The sequence below is a fragment of the Macrobrachium rosenbergii genome, chromosome 39, assembly GCF_040412425.1.
Source record: "Macrobrachium rosenbergii isolate ZJJX-2024 chromosome 39, ASM4041242v1, whole genome shotgun sequence".
Taxonomy (NCBI): domain Eukaryota; kingdom Metazoa; phylum Arthropoda; class Malacostraca; order Decapoda; family Palaemonidae; genus Macrobrachium; species Macrobrachium rosenbergii.
In genome coordinates this window covers 5896961-5913410 of record NC_089779.1, presented here as the reverse complement: position 1 = coordinate 5913410, position 16450 = coordinate 5896961, and the positions used below count along the sequence as shown (strand labels likewise).

Sequence of the window (16450 nt, the reverse complement as noted above, 5' to 3'; positions counted from 1 at the left end):
AATGCTTGTAGTTCCTTGTTAGTTAAGAGAGCCTGCAGTAGAGAACTGCCTCTGGTTGTTGCTCAGTAACCTGTAGCAGCGTGGCAGTAAAGCCAGGGGCGCCTCTACTTAAGTGGGAGCTTTGTAGCCAAGGAGTACTCCGACGGCTAGCAAAGCATCAGTGGAAGTTATGCAGCTCAGGGAGTTATCCGATTGCTAGCAAAACTTTAAACAGTGCCCTTGCCCTGGGCGCAGCACCAATATAAACACAACCAGATAAGACTCACTTGCACTGATATAAAGACCACGACCCATCGACTGACAGTGATGGGTGCTCCAGGTATATCGTAACTCCCAGCTCTCACAAGTCTCAGCACCTTACTACAAGGTGAATAGATAGTAGGAGGAAATCCTGTGTTCCCTTCTGCGATGCCATGCCAGTTACTAATAATGATTGCAAGGTACTGCAGTAATCTAACACTGTTTTAACTTTCTTTGAAAAGCGAGGAGTGAAGATCAATTACACTTCCAGAAGGTCAGTTGTAGAATGGATGTCAGGGGCATACAGTGCCTGAAAGCTAATGAGGTAGAAGCCGTTCTGACATCCTTAGCTTCCCGTAAAAGGAGAAAAATGCCCTCCTACTTCTAAGAGTGTCTCAGAAAAGATTGATTGTAAACTGGACGTCAGGGGCACAGTACCTGCAAGCTAATGAGGTAGAGGTTGTACTGACGTGTCTAGCTTTCACTAAAAATAGGCTAATAGCTCTCCAGAAACTAAGAGTGGCATCAGAAAACAAGTCCAATCATGAGAGGACCATACGTTCTCAGACGGAGGGTGCTAGAACACTAAAGGTCATGAAAAACTGCCTGTGCTTCCAATCCTGCTGAGGTCATACCATAAAACCCCAACAGAAAGTGAGCTTCTAACTCTTCTCCGGAGCCAAGGATGCGGGAGAGTTGGCGCCAGACAACCAGAAACTGGCGCGGGGTGTACTGAGTTGGTGGGCACTCCTAGAAGCTCGGGGTAGAGCATGGAAGTCAGGTGAGGAAAATAAAACTCGGGCTGATGGGTGCTCCAGAGAGAGAGAGAGAGAGAGAGAGAGAGAGAGAGAGAGAGAGAGAGAGAGAGAGAGAGAGAGAGAGAGAGAGAGAGAGAGAGAGAGAGAGAGAGAGAGAGAGAGAGAGAGAGAGAGAGAGAGAGAGAGAGAGAGAGTGTCCAGGTCAGGTCATGGAAGGGTCTTCGTTCTTGGTTAAATATTCCCAGGGTAAATGAGCAACCTGCGTTACTGAGTCAGACATAGCTCAATACCCCCCTCTGCATCTCTCAAATGTCTTAGTAGCACCTCTAAAAAAACATCTGATAAACACCTGGACAGCCCGAAGCCTGTCCATGCAAGAGCGTGCCACCCTGGATAGTCTCTCTTTAAGTGAGATTGTTCAAGTTACAAAAGGTGGAAGGATTCCGAGAGAGTACACCAATCAATTGCAGCAAGCCAGGAACCATAAATTACAATTCAGAACGGGGCTGTGAGGGATTGACCATGTTGAACGGTGGAAGAGCGCAGAGTCCAAGTTAGCACGAACTTGCAGAATGGTGTCCGTTAAGGACTGTGGTCTAGTCTAAAGGAATACCAGTCTAGGAAAGAGCGAGGGTCGAGAAGGGCTGAAGCCTTATGCGAAAGGCTTTCAGCTTTATGGCATAGTGTGAAGGTTCCGTTCTCCTGGGGACACATCATGGAAATTCCCAAATCCACGAGCGGGCTCCCTCGACTAGAACAAGGAGCGAGAAGCGGTCTAAGACTAGTCTCATGAGAAAGGACTTCCTTCGAAAGAATAAATTCGGACAGATACCACCAAAAGTCCGACTAAAAATTCCAGTCTTGGGGGAAAAACAGCGATGTCTTACTATGATTCCTTGTCCCTGTGCGGGGCGAAGACTTAATAGAAGGCTTGCCAAAGCCTAACAACTCCTAAACTGGCAGACTCTGTCTTGTAAGATGGGTCTGTGATGTATTTGGAGTCTGTATGTGGACAAGAAAAAACGAAGTATCCTACATAACCAGGAACTTCATACAAATGGTCCGGAGAATGTACGATAGGACTGAAAACATATGCAGAACTGTACTTGGCCGAAACTAACATCTGACACGCTCACATGAACTTGGAAAGTCCACAATTCGGAAAAGGAAATTAACCTTCACTGACCAAGACGAAAAACACACAGTATCATCATACATACAAGTCTCAAATTCTAATTAAGACTGAGACTTACTGATAAGTATACAAAATCACGATTACTGGTTCGGCAACGAACACAGTGTTTACATTCACCGGTAAAGGCGATATCGTCAGTTAAACTACGCTACCGGTAGTTAAACAATTGATTACAAATTTGCTACTGTTGTGAAATATGACAATTCAAACAAAACAATCAAAAACTGTCCTGAATGCTGTAAGCTTGAAGGCTACCCAAAATCGGCAATAAAACATCACTAAAATTCGGTCTCTGACCGGCAGATTTAAGAACAAAGCTGACAAAGACGCTCTGTGTTGACTCGAGCGTTGGCAGAAACGTAATGACAAGTACTTGCCAAGTAGCTCCTGATACTCTCGTTAGTGGGCGAGACCAGTCACCTGCACCAAACTGAAACGCTACCCCCAAAAATTTTTGAATTTGAGCTGCCAAGGCAAGAGAAACTCTTAGCTAAGTAACTACTGGGTAAGTTACATATAAAAAGACTAATTACTCTAATAGCTGAGTCTAATAATAGTTTAGTATTGCACTTTACTGTAAGTATAATTATGTAATTATATTTTTTAATATGAATTCTTATCAATTTTTACAGCTCTATTTCACTCTCAACAGTAATTCACATGGTTTTAGGGCTAGTGTTTGTTAAAATGTACTAAAAAACTATCTTTAAAATGTATATTGAACAATAAAATAAAAAAAAATTTTTTCACTGGTTATGAGTAAACTTAAGTATATCATAATTATTCCATACAGTTTCAGGTGAAATGGCAATACTTTGTCGCCAGTATGCTACCTACTAGCATAAAAAACTTGATTCCCATTGAAAGGGATAATTTATAACTCCTCTGGTCATATATCATAACTATCTCCAATTTTTTATGCATCTTTTAATGCCTCAAATTGAAAATAACTTGAAGTTGGTCTATGTATGGCTAGTTTATACTAGTCATAATATTTAAAGTATTGGCTACATGAATTACAAAACCTTGTATTGTGATGCAAACATACATCATTGTCAATTTCAGTATTTTGTAATGCAAGTAAACATCATTGTCAATTTCAGTTATATAAACAGTTTGTTTGAAATAAACAAGTCTGCAGAACAAGAAACTTCTTGGATACAACACAGCTTTATTAAGATGCAAAAATTATGTACAAAAATATAATTGTGCTTAAAATAAAATCCCCAAGGCATTATTTTACTGCTCCTGTAACATTCATTTCCCTAGTAGACTTAAGAGGTTAAAAGCTGATGTTTTCAGTTCCAGGAAACTTTCTGATTTGCAATCAGCATTTTGTTTTCGCTTTAGATGTTCTGACAGAGGCTCTTTTTTCCATGCTTGCATACATTCTTCAACCCTGCTGCCGAGTACTCTTACTAATTCGGATTCTGTTAAGGAGTCTCCTAAACATTTCTGCAGTGGTTCCCATGGGAAAGCTGAATATACCTGAAATTACAAAATCTTATAATTTAACTGCTTTATGGATAATTAATATAGAGAGTCTTAATAATCTGGTACATGTATCTTGAATAGAAAATCACCATCACAAGTATTTTGTATCCAGACTTTCATGTCTCTGGTCTCGTGTTTATCATCTGAGACTAGGCCATTAAGTGATGCTAGTTCTGAGCCTTTTTTTTTTTTTTTATTGCTCAACAGCATGCTCTTAATGCATGAGAATCTTAATACTGGAGTTGCACAACCTGTTACTTAGTGTTATACTTGGCCCTTTGTTGATACTGCTGGAATAATGAATTTCGGTATACATCACTGCAAATTACGATGATACCTGGCAACTTCACCATGTAACAGGTAATATCCTTGTGTTTAACAAATGAGAAGCTGTTGTCAATGTTGCTTGTGAAACAAAGTCAGTAAACATAAATGACAAAAAGCATGCTAGCCAAATGACAAAGAAATATTAATTAAATACAGTAACAATAATGCGGAGTTGTCTAATACCTACTCCGCCAGCTGTGAGGTGTACCCAAATTCATGAAGGTAGCTGTACTAATATCAATAACAAAAAGTATTTGATGTATTCCATCCAAAGCTGTATCCCATGTCTTGCTTGTACATTCCTGAGAAGACTTCAACTACAGAAAATCCACATGAACTTTTTTGAAATCTCTCCCACTGCCAACTCTGCACCAAACAGGGTCCTGGAACTGCCTTCAAAAAGGCAGGTTTGTAGTCACTAATCTTGGAACTCCATCCTTGCATCTCCACAATATTCAGTCCAAATATCAAGCTTCCTTTCATTCTTCAGAGATGTGCAATCTTCTTCCATGATGATTCTTACAGACTATGGGTAGGTGGGCTGTCAAGATATTTCTCCATCATGTCTTTAAATTTGTTTGTTTCTTGATGGATAAGATGTTCCATGTCATTCAAGAGAGATCTGGCTGGTTCTCTTAATCATAACTGGCCTGATGCTGCACTTTTTTATTGCTGGCTTTGTCTGTTTGTCTGCACTTTATTCTGCCGCCCTCAGATCTTAAAATCTACTGAGGCTACAGGGCTGCATATTGGTATGTTGATCATCCACCCTCCAATCATTAAATGTACCAAATTAAAGCCCTCTAGCCTCTGCAGTTTTTATTTTATTTAATAATAAAGTTACCCATAATCATGCCTCTGGCATGGGCCACAGCTCATACAGCATTATACCGACACCACCGGAAGATAGATCTATTTTCAGTGGCCTTGATTATAAGCTGTAGCGGCTGTACAGAAAACTCGATTGCAGCGGAGAAACTTTGGCGCATTTTTGACTTGTTTTGATGTCTGCCACTTTTTCCTTGTCTATTAGTTGTATATAAACATCAGTGTTTGGAGAACTATGTGTAGCTGCTGTGAGTCCTCAAACCCACCCACTTTCCCTGATGAAAAGGCATGAGACTGGGATGATTTGTCTTGCACAGACCTGGCATGTAATGAAGAAGATAGACGACACGCTCTGTTATCACATCTGTGTGAGTAGGATGAAGGAGGAATCCGAGGTAGTTGTTGTATGACAGGAGATAGAGTCCTCTAGTCCTGAGTCCTTTATATTCTATCACTGTGCCAACTAGCACTAGTCTGGCTGAGACCAACTATAAGAGAATTCTCTGAGATTGGTTGGTCTGTCTTACGGAGCCCTGGTGGGGACATGAGAGCGTAACTCCTTTGAGGACTCACAGCAGCTCCCAAAAATAGGGTTTTCCTACATCAAAACCTGTTTTTTATATACCAAAATATGCTATTCTGAACATGTAATGCAGTTCCCCTTGAACACTGCCTAGTGCTGCCTTACAATTCAAGATTTGCACAAGGATTATTAAGGAGCCAATCGCTCAAAGAACCTACCATTTTGTGAGCTCAGAACTTCAATGCCTGAATTCAAATAAATAGGAAATATTTCTCACTTGTGGTGACAGGCTTGGTTAGCAGAGTATGCAATAAACTTGAGCAAAAGAACTACGCGAGCAAACTGAGTTCCTATGTTGATGGAAGATGACTGAATAGGATATCTCCTAACAATGGTCAATATTATGTTATTACCACTCTTTAGAAAAACAAAAAAATTACAACCCCAGGAGGATGCTGACATCCAGATATACAATTAATAAGCCAGTACAGCAATGAACAGAATGAATGATCTGAAGCAAGTGTTAAATATTAACTAAAGATATAAGAAGCTTTATACTCAATCCCATTATATGAATTTGTAGGGCAATATAAATTTTATAAATGTAATAAACAAAATGCTTTTCTCGTCTTTTAACTGAAGTATCAAGTCCACATAATCTCCTAAATGTTTCATTAATTAAGTCTACCATATATAAAGAATAGTCTAATTATCATGATATGCAGTGCAGTACTTTAGAAAATGTTGACACAAAATCTATCCTGACAACTGAAAAAGTTATGGTGGATTTTAATTAATTTCTATATAACATGAGGGTGAACAGAAATTGCAAGCAAAAATCATATTTATGAAACTGAAACCTTCTATTGCCTTTAGTGTAATTTGATTTTTTGATCATATAGTTTTGATAATGGTACTGGAATGTATATTCACCAAGGAGTCTATTAATTATAAACTATGACCTGAAATACCAGTAAACTGCTATAGTCAAAACATATTTTAGGATTAAATATATTGGTTTCAAGTTCCTACCCTTAAAATCCTTACTGAAGAAAGGATCACATAATCCACAATTAACTGCTAAGGCTATCATTATTTTCTTTAAGGAAATAGATAGAATGGAAGATTCACCATTAAAAGGACAAATTTTAAATGGTTTAGAATAACATGAATATTTTTTACAGGTCCTTTTTTTTTTACATCAAAATATACCTAATATTATTTTTATGAGCAAGAGTCGTTATCAAGAAGATTTCTTTATATTCTGTATGCTGGCAATGGTCCCACTGTTGTTGTACATGTTTCTTGTCATCATCAGGAGATAGTTCCCTTGTTCGACAGTAACATACATAATTCAAAAGTGTCATGTCAACGGACTGTAAGTTAATGCATAACCTGCCTAATGCTGATTCCCCTAAAACAGAAACTCTACGTACTAAAAATGCTTGTAGCAATTAAAACTGCTATGGAGCTAACAAGGCAACTAAATACAAATACGTAATACATACCCTTTCTTTCACTACATCAGGGTTTTGGGCAATTGTGCGTATTGTCTCTCTTTCCTCCAACGAGCTTTTGAGCAGGTGATCCAAAGCACAGATCACGAGCCCAACATATTTGGCAGCATACTCGGGTGATGCATAGTTGATGACATCTGAGGCTATACACAATAAGCAATTCAAGTAGTCTTCAACAAATACAGGATGGAGTCTCCTGCCTCTATTTTCCTGGCTGTCAGAGCTAATTTTTGTCTTCTCAGTCTTGCTTCCATTGGTTTTCTCTGTTATGTTAATGCTGCCATCATCACTCTTGAGCTTCTTTGTTACAGGGCCTTCATCATCATCATCGTCCTCCTCATCATCTGATAATGAAAATGATGATGGTGCATCGCTGCTGCTATCTTCATCCTCATCTCTTTTTCTCTTAACAGTGGGATTAAAGTGAAGCCTCCTTTTTAGAGAAGTCTCTGTATCCTTGGCAGTTAACATAGAAGGCCAGATGGCAGCTAAAACTCTGACAACAGCAGAAGTGACAGAAGATTGTCCAACACTAATGGAGCCATCATCCTCAACTGATTTACTCGACGTTAATTTCAATGCCATTGGTAACATCATTAGTATATTATATTTAGTGACCAAATCATGTGCTCCAACTGGGATGCTCACAATGGATTCTAAAACTTTCAGTGTTTGTTCCTGAAAAGAAAAAGAATATACCTGAATGCTGAAACAAGAAAAAAAACTTTTAAGATGCCATATTCCAATGACAGCAGAACAGAATCTCACAATAAGAATTCTTCTGTTAAAACTTCTTTATAATGAGCCTTTAGAGCCTTTTTTATAATTTTTCTTTTTGCAAATTGCAAGTGACAAGTCTAGTGTGACACTGCTTTAGCAAGTGTCTGGTCAACAGCACTGCACTGGATTGGTACTGTGAAACTGTAGACAGTTAAAGGAATAATACATGCATGGTTTTTTATGCCCTACAGGATAGACAATTAAAAGCAGTGGTGAAATTCCAAATTCTAATCTGTGGATATTGGTGTAATCGAAATTACTCATGCCTGCTGCATTTTATGTCTATGATAAAATCTTAATTCTTTGGCCACTTCTAAGGTGCACTCTCAACCCCTCCAAACACAACCCTCTATGGAACTGATTGGGCAAACCTGACCAATCCATTTTTAACATCATCGGAACCAAAATATAGATGGAAACCTACACCTGGTTTGATTGAAAATAAAATCAATTTATAAAAGTTGTTTCTGAAAATAAGAAATACACTGAAATCATTTGAAAGCCTGCTCAGCAGCTCCTACAGAGGGATCTAGCATACCTTAATATCTCTGTAGAATTTTCACTATACAGTAAACCACCCGTATTCGCATTCTGACAATTCGTGGGCTCACTGATTCATGGAATTTTCTGTGGAACATATCTATAAATTATTCAAGAACCATTCGGCAATTCACAGACTTTTTCGGTGAGAAATATTCACTGATTAGTGCATTTTGATGTTATTTCCATGACCAAATACATTTTTTATGATACAATAATGATTTACCAATTTTCAAATACAGTATTTACCAATTTTCAAATACAGTATTAATAAGATAAAATAACAAATAATAATAATAATATACGAAGGGAGAAGAACCTCTGTGAGGAAAGTTTTGTTGAGTAAAATGGCTGCATTTTGCAAACTGATTTTATACTGAGTTTTCTCAACTCTTCTAATAATTCGCTTTTCCTGCACATCAACATTAGTCAATATTGTCCAATGTTCATATTTTGATGGATGAAACAGCATATTTCTTAAAGATGAAATTCTTTATTCTAAAGCATTACAGCAGGTTACTGAGACCTGGGATATACAGTAAACCTCCCATATCCGCGTTCTCATGATTCGCAGATTCACGTATTCGCAGATTTCTCTGTGGAACTTATCTACCCATTATTCACAGAAAACTCGCCCATTCGCAGTATTTTTCACTGAGAAATATTCACTAATTACTGTATTTTCTTATCATTTTCATGACTAGATGCACTTTTTGTGATAAAACTATTAAAATACTCAGGTATAAGCATTTTTAGAGGGTTTTTCTTGTGTGTAAACTATCAAAATAGGCAGTTCTAAGTGTTTTTAGAGGGGTTTTAAGTATTCATGGATTTTAGCTATTAGCAGGGGGTTATGGTACGCATCCCCTGTGAATACGGGGGGTTTACTGTAAATCCGTAGATTTTCCTGATGGCATTTTCAGTGGTATTTCTTTTTTTTCTTTTTCTGACGTCTGTCCGGTATTTTCAGTACTTTTTCGTCGACATGTTTCAACCAGCTCGATGGTCATTGTCTAGACGTTGGAATGAGTCTGGAGACTCAGGGCGCTTGTGGCGGTATATATAGGTCTCAGATCGGGTTGATTTTTCATTGGCTGCCTGAGGCAATTGTCCTCAGGCGAAGTCTCCTCTCGCGCAGTGATGGTCGTAAGTGCTCTTGCGTGCATGCGCTGGAGTGCACGTTAATAAGCGTACTGCGCGTAGGGTTGCTGCCCGCAGATGGACGTCCCTGATTGGTTTTCTCATCCAGGGTGCCAGTAGGTGCCGCCCTTTGCGCCGATGTCAGGAGGTGGAAGGTCTCCTGTGTAGTATTGAGACTCGGTTTCTCTCTCCCGGTGTGTAGGGCTTCCAGGAGAGGAGGTGGTGATGGTCGGTCGCTTGATCTATTATCTCGATGTTGGGGATAATGTCATTCCTTTTTATTCTCAGGTTATGAGCAATCCTGGCGTGATTAAATATGGCACCCTCCTGGGCATGACAGGAGATCCTCTTGGAGAAGGGCATGGTAGTCATACCGATGTAAGAGCCAAGGCACTCACGGACAAGGCATTTGTATCGTAAGACTACATTGGTTTTCTTCAAGGGATCCTGCTTGAGGGGGGACAGGTTATTTCTCATCACCAAGCTGCTGGTTTTCTTATTCCTGTAGAATATGATGAGTTTAATTTTCTTACCGGGATCGGACAGGCTGAAGTTACTCTCAATGATGGTTTTGAGGGCGCGTTCGTCTTCTTTATATCCTTTATGGAATTTTCCTTGGTAAAAAAGTTTGATGTCATCAGAGGTGTCGGGGTGAGGTTCCTAATAGCACCATCTGTTCACAGCTCCTGTAACGCACTTGTCCATCTCCCGATTCATGTGTCCATTATCGATGAGGATCTGGGCAGCACATTCCAGCTCTCCATGGGTGTCAGTTAGGAGGAGCAGTGCGAGAGAGGTCTTCTGACGAAGGCGCTGATGGCGGATTGCTTATATCTCTCGGGGCACTCACTCTCTCCATTTAGACACATGCCAATTTTCGTAGGTTTTGTATACACCTTCCTGGTGAAACACTCCTCCCGTTGCTCGACGAGGACGTCAGGGAACGGGAGGCAATGATCGTGGCTGTATTCAGTCGTGTAATAAGGTGAAATACTCTCTCTCTCTCTCTCTCTCTCTCTCTCTCTCTCTCTCTCTCTCTCTCTCTCTCTCTCTCTCTCAGGAAAAGATTACATAAATTTTGTAAAGAGAAGTGGAGTAACATTCCTCAAGAGATTAAAGAGATAAACTCTCTCTCTCTCTCTCTCTCTCTCTCTCTCTCTCTCTCTCTCTCTCTCTCTCTCTCTCTCTCTCTCTCTCTCTCTCTCTCTCTCAGGAAAAAAATTACATAAATTTTGTAAAGAGAAATGGAGTAACATTCCTCAAGAGATTAAAGAGATAAACTCTCTCTCTCTCTCAGGAAAAACTCTCTCTCTCTCTCTCTCTCAGGAAAAAATAACATAAATTTTGTAGAGAAATGAATTACATTCCTCAAGAGATTAAAGAGATAATCTCTCTCTCTTGCCCTGCCAGTACAAGGCTGGCTGAATTGTTGTAGTGGTAACTCACTCTCTCTTTCTGATTTGGCTGGAAGGGTTAGAAGTATATATGTATATATTTTTAAGGGTACTAATGTTCAAGATGACATTGAAATTATATATTAATAATATAATTTCAAAGATTAATACAGTAATAGGAAAAGCTGCTTTTATACTTCACGCTACTGCCCTCTGCAAAGGTCTTCTCCCTTGAAATAAATAACATACAGCACTTATTCAGCACATAAAACTCAAACAAAAGCTTCGATGGTGCTAGTTAGCATAACTTCATTCAATGGTGCTGGTTAGCATAACATAACACAGTATTTGACAGCATTGCTTGTACTTGAACCAACCAGATGGCCTGCTAATAATCCAGTTCCCATAAACAAAAATAAAGAAACTGAGGGCTAAATTATCCTCAAAGATTCCTGAATTTTGTCATTTTCCTTAAAGTATTGTCAGTTCCCATTTCATGTATTTACAATTTGAAATACTAAAATACTGCAATTTTACTATCTGGCTAATGCTTATTTTAATCCTTGTTAGAATGATTTTTCAAAGCTGTAAATAAGATATTTATGTGAACTCTGATTTTTCAAAGCTGTAAATAAGATATTTATGTGAACTCTAAGATTTAATTTCAGAAAATGAGTTCTAAATTTATATCATTCACTGACGTAAGTAAGTCTCATGATCTCAAATGGCACATTGGAAAAATATGAAGTGATAAAACGTCAATACATTATCTGACTAAATTTAGATGGTAAAAATCTTATTTTTCTATATAGCAAAATTTGTTTTCAACAAGGGCAAATACTGCAGAGCAACCACATACCCTAATTTCATAATCAGCTGTTGGAGACTGAAGCAATGATATCATCAAGGTAGCAGTTGCTGTCTTCTGACATATGTAGAAGTCTTCTGGGAAACGTATGCCCGTTGAGAGGAAATTAAGTAGAAAAAGCAAGTGCACTCTGCTGTCAAACACATCTTCTGAAGTATAAAGTCTACTGAACTGAGGAACCTGAAAATAATGATTGTTATGATCAGAATTACAGCTATATTATTACTAAAAGTCATTATTTACCTGTAGTCAATGTGTAAAGTTTTTAAAACAATTTTTCAATACAAACACATTCATGGTGTTCACACCTCCCAGACTTAACCCTGTTGACAACACTGCTTATGTGCCTTACCAACCCTGATGCCCTGGATAACAAGAAGGCTCGCTTTTTTTGTGAAGTCTGGATAGCTGTATACAAAAAATAAGAAGTGCTGGGCTGTGGAAAATTCTACTACTGTAAGTAATGAGTTTGTAAGGAAATTTTCAAAACTACATTCATTTCATAAACTCTTTACTTATAAATTACAATTTGAGTGGGAAGAATCAAGCTGCTACAAAGCCCAGAAATGGCTGATAGAAATGTGAGGTCTGTCTGAAAACTTCCGATACAGAGATGTGCAAACCAAAGGCCTTACAAAAAACGGGAGTCATAGCTGTTAGGTTGCAACCCTGAGCAAATCCAAAGGGTTGTCCTAAAAGAAATGTAGTAGAAGGCCAAACTCACTAACACATACATGCACAAAACTGGAAAGTTTATGTCTTAACTCTTGAGGCATGCCATTAATGAATCGAGACCAAGCACTTTTGACTGTTACAGTCCCAAGAAAGGTTCACAAAGATAATGACACCTCATATGTTTGCCAGAAAGAGAAAATAATAAAAATAATAATCATTATTATTATTATTATTAATTATTATTATTAGAAGACCCTCCTTAAAGCAAGTTTTGTTGAATAAAATGGCTGCATTACACGAACTGATTTTATACAGTAGGTTACTGAAACCTGGGATGTAAATCTGTAGATTTTCCTGATGGTATTTTTCGGTGGTATTTCTTCTTTTTTCTTTTTCCAGGCATATATCTGGCATTTCTAGTACTCTTTCTTTCGACATGTCGACAGAAAGAGCACTAGAAATACCAGATGGACGTCAGGAAAAAGAAAAAAGAAATAACACCAAAAAATACCATCAGGAAAATCTATGGATTTCCACCCCAAGTTTCAGTAACCTACTATCATAGTTAAAGAATTTCTGCTGTAAGAAATACAGTGCACTGTTTTATCCATCAATATATGAACACTGGCCAATTATTGACCAATACTGATGTGCAGGAAAAGTTTATTATTATTATTATTATTATTATTATTATTATTCAACCACTTACTTATCTGTATTACTCGTATCTACCAACCATTATTGATGTTAATTACACATGGAAATACGGTATTTTTGTTTTCCTGGTTTACCCCACCATGAAGAGTATAATCTCAAGCATACGGGCTCAGAATACCATTCAGCACTGTAATGATCAATTATATATTTGCATAACTGTATACTATGAAAATCTAATAAAACAAATACTTAACAAAAATTACAATGGATATTATGTACCTCGCTTTTCACCAATCACACAAGGATAAATAAGCCTACCTAAACATTTATAGATTTATATTCAGCATCCTTCCATATATAATTAAAGTGTAAAAAAAGTGTTGTGTTTTTAACGATTTATTCGCAAAAAATATAGGCCTACAAATTTTGAGTGCTAAAATAAAACCCTCTTCAGAACTAAAAAATTTTTTTATGCCGTCACAAGAAAAACTTAAAACCTCAGTTCTTAAAAGAAATAAGAAACGAAAGAACGATAATAATTATGACTGCCGTTAAATGCAGTTATTTAGCTCAGCTACCAGGATACTGATTGCCTACATAATATCCATTAGTGAGTGACTCATTCATTCGGTTTAGATCAAGCCAGCCTTCTGCAGGCATGGGCTGTTGCTCTAGGGCAACCCATAGCCAAGTAAAAGAAACTGTTAGTCTGTCACCACTGCATATCATGTGCCTGTGCTGCTGGGCAAAGAGTTGCCAGATACTGCTTGCTGAATACTGCCATACACCTATTGTCTGAAACATTAAGGGAGATGTAGTACATTCCCACATGAAATCTCAAGTCACTCTAATCTCCCTGTACCCTGATCTGAGAAGTGAGTGTTGCCATATAGTCATTTATGGCCTATTCAAGTGATACATTTTCAAGCAAAACTCACTCAAATATTATGGTGCAAACAGGAATCATATGAACTGAACCAGAGAGCTTTGTATGCAATTACTAGGGATCAAAAGAGCCCTGCCATTCATTGAGGGTTAAGCCCAGAATCTGTGCTGTAGTGTTCTTGGAACAGTCCCAACATGTGGTGGTATGAATATTTGCTGGCACATCTTTTACTCTACAGTTGTCAGTAGCCTTTTATCAGTAGCTTTCCTGTCTGCAGCACAGCTCAAGCCTATGGTATCAAGGAAGAATGTATTCTTCATTAACATGTCTATTACTAAGGATCCTGTTCTGCCATGACTCCTTTACATTGCTTGTCGTTCAAAGCTACCTGACATTCACTGCTACTCCAATTGTTGGCACTTGTCCCTCCCAATGCTGACTTGTGTAGATCACAACTCTTAGTTCCTGCTGCCTCATGTCACTCCCTTGGCACTGACATCAGTGCGACTGTGGTACAGGTCTCAGTTTGACAAAAGGCTTCTTCCAACTGTGAGGGAGTTTGGTGGAAACAAAACCACAGGAATTGCATTAGTGCTCCTAAGGGTGTGAGGTGGTGATCTTAAGCATGGCTACTACTGCTGCCCTAAATGTGAAATAGCTGTGATGTAGCCTTAACATAAATACTAGTGGTGGTAAATGCTAAAACTCGGGAGTTGGTAGCAGTTCAAAAGATTGATTTTTTTGTGTTCTATCTAACATTTGTAAACTTATTTATATATCCTGTGTGTGTGTGTGCTGTATAGAAAAAAATGTATAGTCACTGCACTGTTTTACTGTCTTGGCTTCATTGAGATTCTTCATGCTAATCTGCAATTTGAGGCTAGTGATGATTATCACTGATAACTGAGAATGTACTGTACCTAAAACACTTATAATATTACCTGGTAAGCAAACAACCTGTGTTAATACCCACACTCTTCTGAGAAAACATCAAAATCAACAATTGTTACAAAAGAAAAAAAATTACGCAAAATGATCATGGAGATAAGATAAAAGCAGTCTCAGGTAAAGAGCAGCACCAAAAGCCAATATCCTTGATCATGTTAACTTCGAAAGACTGTCAGAGTTGGAGAGACAGGAAGCTCAACCTACTGAGAACACATACTGTACCTATTTCAATATTACATCACACATTACAACTGCAATGCAATGCTAAATCTATTCTTTCACCAGTTATATGGGTAACAGTACACATAACAGATTTGTAAACTTGTATGAATACAAAATCACCTGAAAGTGCCTCAATAAATACAGAACTATGAATATGGCAGTGATACAACAACTACTGGTTTACTTACCCTAAGGAGTTCCAGAGTAGGTCTAATGAAAATAGACTTCAGGATGATGAAATACAGGGGATCTTGAGGGCAAGAGAGTAATCGAGTAGCATGAAGTAAGAAATGTAAAATCACAGATGGCAGACGATGCTCTTTCCCATCAAGAGAGCTAACGACAATAGTGATAGCCCACTGCCACGGTAACTTGAATCGGACATGCCTGAAATCAAAGTTTCATTATTCATACATACAACTATAAGAAATCAACATGATTGACATACAAACTGTATATCTAAGGTACATGACTTAACCTCTCACAAAATAATGAACTGTTATGAAGAAAATACTACTAATGCTAGGGGAAAAATTAAAAAAAAATTTTCTATAATTTAATGGTGCAACATAAAAGCAGTTTTGTATATGCATCCATGTATTGAAGTGCTGCTTACAATAAGCCTTGTGCAGTCACTGTGCTTTCCTCTGGCTCCAGCTGGGTTTCCTTCTAAGTTTACTACTCATTCCGACTTTGTCACTCATCCCATTAAAACCATGAAACCAGTCTATTTAAGCTACTTTCCATAACAATTTGTGTCCAAATTATTTTGGAATAGTAGAGTTTGCACAGACTACCAACTGACAGCCATCTAAGTAGCTGCCTGGAGGTTTAGCAGCTTGGTAGTAATATGTGAGCGTGTGCAAGTGATGTACATATTGTACAGTAATGTGAAAATTTGAAAATATCACTTAATAAACTCTCACATAGAAATAAAACAAAATTTTACTTAGGCAGGAGAGAAAACTGAGGATGAAAAGGAATAAGCCTTTTGGAACTTCTCTGTTGGTTGCTTACAGAGCACAGATATTGTAGTCCATAAGAATACAATCATCAAAATTGGTCAGAGGATACCATGACTGTTTTATAAAAAGACATGGAACTCAGAGATGTAATATATATATTTAAAGTTCAAAAACATTAAACTAACTTTTACTTATTAATTTTACTCATGCTACTCAGTGTCAACTGAAATATTAATCACCAATAATTAAGAAAAAGTCTTGAATTCCTCCCATGTAAATATACCTTATGCGAGAAAGCCCTGCTTATTATCAACTGTGATAATGTTACTGCCTTGGCAAGCTGATCATATAAAAAGACACTGTCCTAAAAGTATCTCAAGGGACCCAGGGTAACATTCTCCAAAAGTATTACTGTATGAGATGTGTACAGTATATAGGTGAATAAACCTACATTGCTCACTAAGAGTGCCAAGTATGCATGCATGAGTAAGTG

General features: G+C 38.0%; 1 protein-coding gene across 1 annotated transcript in view; it reads right to left on the bottom strand.

Moving 5' to 3' along the window:
- Positions 1 to 3350: 3350 nt before the first annotated feature.
- LOC136825670 (nucleolar pre-ribosomal-associated protein 1) overlaps positions 3351 to 16450 on the bottom strand; it is a 56339-nt gene continuing 43239 nt past the window's right edge. The window contains exons 12-15 of the mRNA XM_067082358.1: positions 15181 to 15379; positions 11596 to 11784; positions 6874 to 7560; positions 3351 to 3681 (exon numbers count right to left, since the gene is read on the bottom strand). Coding sequence (XP_066938459.1) covers positions 3451 to 3681; positions 6874 to 7560; positions 11596 to 11784; positions 15181 to 15379 — 1306 coding nt within the window. The 3' untranslated portion in view covers positions 3351 to 3450. The remainder of the gene's footprint in view (positions 3682 to 6873; positions 7561 to 11595; positions 11785 to 15180; positions 15380 to 16450) is intronic.